This window comes from Aphis gossypii, chromosome 3 (assembly GCF_020184175.1).
Source record: "Aphis gossypii isolate Hap1 chromosome 3, ASM2018417v2, whole genome shotgun sequence".
NCBI classification, from domain to species: Eukaryota; Metazoa; Arthropoda; class Insecta; order Hemiptera; family Aphididae; genus Aphis; species Aphis gossypii.
The window spans coordinates 1,326,091-1,335,754 of NC_065532.1; the positions used below are offsets into that span (position 1 = coordinate 1,326,091).

At 25.9% G+C, this 9,664-nt stretch overlaps 1 protein-coding gene across 1 annotated transcript; it reads left to right on the top strand.

The window, feature by feature from the left end:
• The first annotated feature begins 709 nt into the window (after positions 1 to 709).
• On the top strand, positions 710 to 8,070 carry LOC114123094 (serine/threonine-protein phosphatase 2A 65 kDa regulatory subunit A alpha isoform). The gene is made up of 11 exons (XM_027985956.2): positions 710 to 996; positions 2,705 to 2,896; positions 2,967 to 3,186; positions 3,328 to 3,488; positions 3,559 to 3,714; positions 4,454 to 4,776; positions 4,849 to 4,966; positions 5,045 to 5,210; positions 6,874 to 7,028; positions 7,095 to 7,237; positions 7,316 to 8,070. Exons 1-11 carry the CDS (start codon positions 895 to 897, stop codon positions 7,425 to 7,427), a joined length of 1,848 nt encoding a protein of 615 aa, XP_027841757.2. The 5' UTR covers positions 710 to 894; the 3' UTR covers positions 7,428 to 8,070.
• The last annotated feature ends 1,594 nt before the right edge of the window (positions 8,071 to 9,664 follow it).

A 9,664-nucleotide genomic window follows, 5' to 3' on the forward strand; every position in this document is an offset into this window, starting at 1 on the left:
ATTATATTATATTACCTAAATTATTTAGTCAAGATAGATACTAGGTATTTACTAGAATATTTACCATTAAATTGTAAGCTGTGGATGAGTACTGAGTACTGAGTAGTGTATTTGAGAGCATTGAATAGGTAAACCAAAAAAAAATAAAAATATATATCACGGAATAAATAAAATTAATAATTATTATAATAGGTAATTAATAATTATAGTATGAATCTATCGACACCGTCAATTGGTCCTCTTAAGGAATACATTTTTTTGATTTTATTTTTACAAGTAACACACAAACTGTATTCTGAGCACAATTTAAGATGACTGTAAAAAAAAAGGAAAATTTAAACTTAAATTTTAAATCGTGGTTAAACTGCCAATACTAAACAAGTACATAACGCTGTAATGTTGGCAGTTGACTCATGAATTCAAGAATACAAGATAAATGTAATCTTGATGAGATAAATTATTTAAGTTATTTGGTCATATTTGTAAATTGTAATTTATAATTATTAATTTATCATTATTGTTTGCGAAGATGATAACACTATTATAGCAGCCTTGCCAGGCGCCAGTAGCTGCCTTGCGCGGCTGTTTATTGTTATTGATCCCTCTGCTCTTCCCACTCCACAGTCCAACCACTTTCATCGAGAGGCCTTGTCTAACATCGTTTCCACCATGACAAATAACCTCAACCAGGCGAACCATTACTGAGCAGCAGGCAATGTCATTCCATGAAAAGATTTAATCAAAATGGACGTCTCCCCTGTATCCCGTTTGTTTTGATTTTCGTGTACGGCGATTTTTTAATATATTTTTCATTTTAGCGATTCGAATAGACTTTTAAATATCTATTGGTCCTGTTGACGGGTCAATAATTTGCGAATACTGTACAGACGACAAATGGCTGCGACTACATTGCCATCCGGTGAGCCCGCATCTGAAGACACATCATTGTATCCGATTGCTGTGCTTATAGATGAATTGAAGAATGAAGACGTACAGGTACAGCATTTTACACTTTTTAAATCGTTAATTAAAAAAAAAAAAAAAAAAACAGTGCTTGAAATAAAAAAAAATAAAAAGGGAAAGCTGAAGTATTCAAAAAAATGCAGTAATTGAAGATTTAAGTGTCATATTGATTAGGATATTATTATTAAGAATTAACTACTTACCTAAGATAATTTTAAAAAGTTAATTCTCAGTTCATTCATTACCCTGCACTGAATTATAGATAATGTCAATACCTCATACATTGCATTCCATTTATTATTGATGTGTCTAATATTCCAGTATCTAATGGTTAAATCTAAATCACAGTAAAAAATTATTCTATTGGTTTTATATCCTTGGACATAATGTCCCTAATATTTAATTTTGTTCTACCTCAGATATTCAGTTAAATTTATCTTTTTGAGGTATTATTATATTAAAATTTATTGTATGATTTCTGCCTTAGTAGATTACATTTTAGTTCTCAATAATAGTAAATCAATTATCCTTTATAGTTGTTAATCATAAGAATAGACAACAATAATTATTTTATTTTTTTACTAGATTAGGTAGATTAGGTTTAACTTTTCATGTTTTTTGTTTAAGAAATGTATAATTGAATGTGTTTTTAGCTCATTAACTATTTCATTGTAATGATGTACATTATATTATAGTAAATACATATTGTGTTTAATGAATCTTTGCACATTTCTCAAAAGAAAATATTTTCTGTACCTTTGTTATTAAAAAAAAAATATATGTACCCATTTGTTTTTCTCTCATTTTTTAACTACATTGCTAAAATAATTTAACAATCATTAAAAAAGTATTTAAGATACTGAGCTTTTAAATAATATATGACCAAATATTTACATTTCATAACAAATGATGCTATACTCTGTTCATTTTGAAAATACTCCAGGATCTGACGAAAATTGGTTCTTTTCTGCATTTCATGATACATACGGACATAGTACCTAGTATCAGTCTTGATGGCAGGGCGTTGTGTATGGTTGTGTAGCATTGACATATTCTTTTGTTGGGCGGAGTTTATTATGTTCTTATGATTTTAATATCTAATTAGATAATTTATTATTTATTATAGTTTATATTTAATGAAAGTGAATTTCTTAAAGTTATATGCTAGGTTATACACTTAAAACATAATATTCCAATTTATTTGTATTATTATATTCATATATTTATTGTAAAAATTATAATATAAATACAATAGAGAAAATGAACATTTTATTCTTTCCTCGTAAACTATTATAATACAATTGTGTTTCTTATTTTATTTTACATTTTTATTTGTTGATTACTCGATATGATAGATGTAATAAATTATAATTATTAGTATTTAATTGAACTTGGATTGATTAGGTAAAAAATTTTTATACAAACTCTTAATGCAAGTCAGTTAACAACTTTAAAACTTGCTAAGAATTATTTAAATATTCAAATTTGAATTGCATATTTGAATGTTTCTAATTTACTAAAGTGTTTAATCAATTTTTTTTACTTTCATTGTTCCTAAATTAATCAACTACCTATATATTTTGATTGTCAATAAAAATGGTTTAATATTTTTATTTAAATTATCAAAATGTTTAATAAAAAGTATTTATTTCATAATAATCTGGATAAATGTATCTATTTCTTAAATGTTTTATTATTCTATTAGGCATATTGTGAATTAATTTGTTTTCAAATTTAACAGTTACGTTTGAATTCTATCAAGAAACTTTCTACAATTGCTTTAGCACTTGGTGTTGAGCGTACTAGAGTGGAGCTTATTCCATTCTTAACTGAAACTATTTATGATGAAGATGAAGTATTGTTGGCATTAGCTGAACAATTGGGAAATTTTACCAGTTATGTTGGAGGACCAGACTTTGCATATACGCTATTGGTAATTTATTTAAAAACAAAATTATATTTTAAATGTTAAATGTCAATTAAGTATGACTTGTATTTTATAGCCTCCTTTGGAATCATTGGCTACAGTTGAAGAAACAGTTGTTAGAGATAAGGCAGTGGAGTCACTGCGTCAAATAGCAGTATTGCACTCACCAACTGATCTTGAAAATCACTTTGTTAGTCTTGTTATTCGTTTAGCATCAGGTGATTGGTTTACATCACGTACTTCTGCCTGTGGTTTATTTTCAGTTTGTTATTCCCGTGTCAATCCAATGATCAAATGTAAGTTTTATTATTTCAATATATATATGAATGTATTTCTATTAAAAAATTATAAAATGTATCATCTATTAAATTTATCATTTTAAATGATTAAGATAAAACTTATTTAATTTAATTTCTTAATTATTTCTTTTTCTATAGCTGAACTACGCAATTTTTTCCGTAATTTGTGTCAAGATGATACTCCTATGGTACGAAGAGCTGCTGCAGGAAAATTGGGTGAATTTGCTAAAGTTGTTGAATTGGATTCTTTAAAAAATGATCTTATACCCATGTTTTCATCACTTGCTCAAGATGAACAAGTACTTATTTATTCAACTTTTATGAAATTAAATATGTAATTTACTTATTAAAAATATTTTAATTTTTTAGGATTCTGTTCGTCTTTTGGCTATTGAAGCTTGTGTTAGTATAGCTTCATTGCTTACACATGAAGATGTAAACGATTTAGTGATGCCAACTTTGCGCTTATGTACTTCTGATAGCTCTTGGAGAGTACGATATATGGTTGCTGATAAATTTACTGAGGTAATTATTTTTCTCAACTCCTACAATTTTAGATATTATATTACATTTAAGCTTAAATTTATCCTGTTTGTATGTTGTCATAATTATCACATTAACTATAATATGTCTATTTCATAGTTTTAAAGTATTAAACAAATAGTATTATAATTATTATATGATAATATGCTGAAAGTATTAAAATAGTATTAGACTACTTACAAATATTTTATAGTAATGATTTATGAATAACTATCAAAAATATCATTATTTTTTATTCATATTAACTATGGTGTTATCTCTTTTAACATCATTCAAAGTTAAAATATTTCTTTAAACTTTTTACTTTTAGACAGGCTATCTCTGTATTATGCATTGGATCCAATGTAGATAGAGTTATTAAGCGACTGAGTGACATATGTAAAAATGAGTTATATTATATATATATATATATAGTTTTTTACTACCACTAGCACCAACACTATCATGTATCCAATTTGAATTCACAGGACCAGTCTGAATATTTTATTATTTCATTGTTGCATCAATTTTCCAATTCTAAAGTGTTTCTTTATACATACAGGTTAAACCATTTTAAGTATATGTACTTGATTAATTAAAAATAATAGTTTTTTTTTTTGCATATAATTTAATGTTTTTAAAGTAGAATTAAAACAATCATTACAAGGTACTCATATACTCATAATAATCAACATTAAGTGATTAATCAAATAATTGTTATATGATATAAAATATTTTTTAGTTACAAAAAGCTGTTGGACCTGAAATAACTCGTATTGACTTGGTACCAACTTTTCAATCATTGTTACGTGACACTGAGGCTGAAGTGAGAGCAGCAGCTGCCAATAAAGTGTGTGATTTTTGTCGTAATCTTTGTCCTCCTGTTGCTTCTGGTGCTTTATTAAATGATCCAAATGCTACACAAACTTCAAACGCAGTTGATTCCATAATCATGACATCAATTTTACCTGTCGTTAAAGGACTAGTTGCAGACACTAATCAACACGTCAAATCAGCTTTAGCTTCTGTCATAATGGGATTATCTCCAATACTTGGAAAACAGAGGTAATTAATATACTTATTTTGTATTATACTCAAAACAATACAGTTTTTTAAGACTATTCTATTTTATTTTAGAACTCTTGATCATTTGTTACCACTGTTTTTGACTCAGCTAAAAGATGAATGCCCTGAAGTACGTCTTAACATAATATCAAATTTGGACTGTGTTAATGAAGTTATTGGAATTCAACGGGTATTACATTTATTTTTTTATTTTTATTGAATTTTATAAAAATTGAATTATAATAATTTTTATTATTAATTGTTTTAGCTTTCTGAAACACTCTTACCTGCTATTGTTGAACTTGCTGAGGATCCTAAATGGCGGGTTCGTTTAGCAATAATTGAATATATGCCATTATTAGCAAGTCAACTAGGCGTACAGTTCTTTGATGACAAACTCAATAGTTTGTGTATGACTTGGCTTACTGATCATGGTAAAAATTAAATTTTCAAAAACATAATTAAGCCTGCAGTTCCCAAACAATTTTTTTTGTGCTGCCCTTTTTAGTAAGAAATTAAGCTAAACCTGACCTGTTGCACCAACCAAAAATCTAAGGCCTTTGAATTTAATTTTATAATTTTGATTATTTAATTAATCAAAATCATTTTCAATTGTATTTGAATTATCTCCTGGCTTGTATTTGCTTACATAGTTTATCTCATGAATCTCGTAAGTATTTTTTCAAGATAAAATAATCTGGGGACAAAGATTCAATTATTCTTATAACCTGCCTGAAACCCAATCATATTTGCAACAATTATAATACAAAAAAAACCATAAGTCTAAAAATGATATTATATTTAAAAAAAATGTAATTCCATTGATTTGATAGAGAGATCCCACTTTTTAAAAAGATGAACTAGATGGGTTATGATGCAATTATACCTGGATCTCACATTTTTTCATGTACCTTAATATCTAATTTAAACTAATATTCCTTAACATAATTTAAACTAGCTGATGTCGATTTTACTATTTCAGTTGATTTTGATTTTTTTTATAATAACTAACGTTTCATTTATTTAAAATACCCAATATCATAAGTTTTATGATATTAAACCATTTAAACTTCTCTTAATTATCATTCATATTTTTGAAAATAAAAAGAAACGGAAGTCGTTTTGCTGTATAGGAACTATCAGATGTATATTGTCATTTATTCATCACTGAATTTCTATTATATTAAACTAAAATGACATATCAAATAAAATATGGAAACAACTTCATAAATTTAATTTTATTGACTATAAATAATATTATTTAATTAATATTAAATATAATCCAAATATCACACATTATGCATCTAAAAACTATCTTTATCAAAAAAATTAAATTACAAAAATATGCTGTACATGTCATAAAATGGCAAAATAAACTATTTCAGTTCTATTGACTATAATTTAAATTTGAACCTTATCTAGCTATTTTTGGACTGTTATAATTATACAAATGCAGATCAAAACCATAACCTAATCCGGGCCCTAATAATTATGTATTCTTACATACTCTTACATGCATACTTTCTCTCAATGTGTAAATAATTAAATTTAGTAATCCGTTATCATGGTATCAATACAATGAGCATAGTATACATTTTCATAAACAATAATATTATATCACTAAATCAAGTATATTAGATTAAGCATTGATAGTTAAAATTTATATTATGGCGTTATAGTAACTAATAATCTATTATTTTAAACTTAATTTTTTATACAATAAAATTTATATTAAATGTATAATGTATGTATGTATGTGTGAATGCATAATTTTACAAGTCATGAAATGTATGATTCAAAATTTGTATTTATTTCCAAAAACAAATAATTTCTACACTAAACTGAATAATGTAGTAATGAATTTGATAAAACAGGTACCTAATATACCAAAAATATCAATGTTGGTTGTTTGCAATAGCTCCGCCCTAATTATTATATTCTTGTTTAGAAGATATATTTTTTCATTGAACACTTATTATGCAATCGTGCTCTTGAAATTATCCCTATTTCTATTGAAGTATATATTTTTATAATTTGATTGTGTTAAATAAAATATTGTTATAATTAATATTGTATTATAATTTTTTTTTAATTTAGTGTATGCTATACGGGAAGCTGCTACATTAAACTTGAAAAAGTTGGTGGAAAAATTTGGTGCAGAATGGGCCCAAACATCTGTTATACCAAAAGTCATAGTCATGGCAAGAGATCCAAACTATTTACATCGAATGACTTTCTTATTTTGCATTAATGTAAATAGACTCGATTGTGAACTTAAATGAATTGTTTTTTAAATGTGTATTTCTATTATTTTGTAGGAGCTTGCTGAAGTATGTGGTCCAGAAATAACTGCTAAAACAATGTTACCAACTGTATTATCAATGGCAAGTGATAGTGTGGCTAATGTACGTTTCAATGTAGCCAAAACACTTCAAAAAATTGGACCAATTGTTGCACAATCGTATGTATTTCTATCTAAGCGCATTAAAAATGATTGAAATATGAGTATAGTTCTTTAAAAAATAATTTTTGTTTTTAGTGCTGCTGTGAAATCTCAAATTAAACCAGTTTTGGATAAATTGAATACAGATACAGATGTAGATGTTAAATATTTTGCTGCAGAAGCTATGTCAATAATTGCGTGTAACTAATTTTTTTTTTATTGTTTATGTATATCACTCTTATCAGCGCCCAAATTAATTATTATAACATTGTTACAGCTTATGCATTTTTTCCCTTCCCACTTGGCATATAATTTTTTTTTTAACAGTAATATAAACATTATTATTATATTTTAATTATAATTTTTGTAGATCATTTACTTAAAAGCAAACAATATTATAATTGAATACATTTAAGTGAAATTATCATTATGAGTAGATAATATAATATTAATATATAATGTTTTAATTTAAAGTTAAATTTTACATATTAGTTCTCATTGAGAATTTTTGTTGATTTTACAGTCTCGACAAATTTTAATTTTAACTGCTGTATTTATAAATACCCAATAGAAACCATAATCAACATGAACATTATATTTACAACTACTAATTAATAATTATATGTTATTTTTATTTAAATTGTATTAATTTTGTTGTATGAGTACCTACTAAGTAGTGTCAAAAACTCAAAATATCAAACACTTTTCAACTATTGTCAACATTCCTATGTGGAAAATTGATTGAATATTATGAATTTGCTATATATTATTATTGTATAAGTTTAAATATTTGAAAATGTGAAAGTTATTTCATATAACTAATCTAGATAATACATCAATCTAGTAATATATTCAAATATATTATTTTTTTTCCACCATTAAAAAATGTTAAAATTATATTTTACACTTAAGTGAACAATAGATCAAAGATCCTGGAAATAATGACTATAAAGGTCTATTTTTTAACTATCGTTAAATATGAGGTCTACCATTGATTTCAGATTTTAATACCCAATTTATTAGATTTATAAAAACTACCTATTTCATTTAATTGTTTAAACAGAATTTTTTAAAATTGAAATTGTGAAGCTAAATATTTTTATTCATTTTAGATCCTGAACTAATGAATGAAGGTATTGGCGTTAAAATTATTTGTATTTGTCTTTATCGCTTTTTGGAGCAGTAAAAATAATTGATTTTTACTCTGAGGATTGTTTCTAGTAACAAATTGAATCTGAATTTTTATTTTTTTTACTGCCACATTAACATTTTTGATGTTATATCTCTAGTATGGTGTAGTCCATAATTAAAGTTTCCTTAGTCAAAGTTACTTAAGTAATTAAATTTTACGGTTTCAAGCATTTGAGGTGCTTATTGTGTTGTGAATATGAAGAAGTTTACAGTTGGCAGCTGCATTGGGACAGGTATGTAGCTTTAGCTTTTTTCACGTGTTGAAAAATGTATTCATTAAGTTCAAATGTATGATATTTTCAAATGTAAATGAATTACTTTATTCTTATCAACCGCCGGTGTGCTACGAAGAGTAATTTTTGGACGATGTTGAATGACTTCAATGTTGGATTTGGTTTCACACCCTATAATAATTAATATAACTATATAAGCCATAAGTACCTTAGTCTAATCGATTTAATGATAGTAGTTACATATAGAAGCCGTTTGTTAGTATTCTCTAGTGTCTTCTTATTAGCTAAAAACTTAAACTTGCGAATTTATTCCTAGATTTTGCACATTTTTGGCGAACAAGGTATTTTATATTAGGTAATGAGTAAATGTCAAAATACATCAACCAAGTATCGAAGTATTTAGTAACTTATCTTTATTGATCTTGATTTTCCAACGCCTCGTCCAATTAAAGTTAGTCGTGGCATACATAGAAATTGATTTCAGGGAGGAGGGTTAAAAATGTATGAAAATATTATATATACCGTCAAATGCTACAACTTGGGACAGGAAAATTTTTGGTTTATTCGCCGTGACTGCGCTGTATTTGAGATAATCCACTTTTTTATATATTATTATCTACACAAGATTATCTATGGACGATGTGAATATGTGATAATACAGCTCAAAACACAAATAATAACGACGGAGAACCGTCATCACGTTTTACATTATTTCTAAATAGTAAATAGTCCTCAAAAACTATCGGTTATTCATTAACTATGCTTTAAATCAAAAATTTGTATTCTTTATCTTTTATAGATAAATGTGTGTAGTTTTAAGTTAAAAAAAACGAAATTCAATTTAATTAAATATTAAACTTTATAGCTTATGATATGATTTATACATGTGATACAACTTAGGACATAGGTACATATTATAATATATATACAATATTATACATAGGTTAGGTTATATATATATATATATATATTATATTTATAATTAGTTGTAAGATGATAAAAAATATGTATTTTATCTATA

Coding starts and splice junctions, on each gene's coding strand:
- LOC114123094 (XM_027985956.2), top strand. CDS start 895: ATGGCTGCGACTACATTGCCATCCGGTGAGCCCGCATCTGAAGACACA. Junction 4,777..4,848: donor CCAATACTTGGAAAACAGAG/GTAATTAATATA, acceptor ATTTTATTTTAG/AACTCTTGATCATTTGTTAC. Junction 5,211..6,873: donor GACTTGGCTTACTGATCATG/GTAAAAATTAAA, acceptor TTTTTAATTTAG/TGTATGCTATACGGGAAGCT.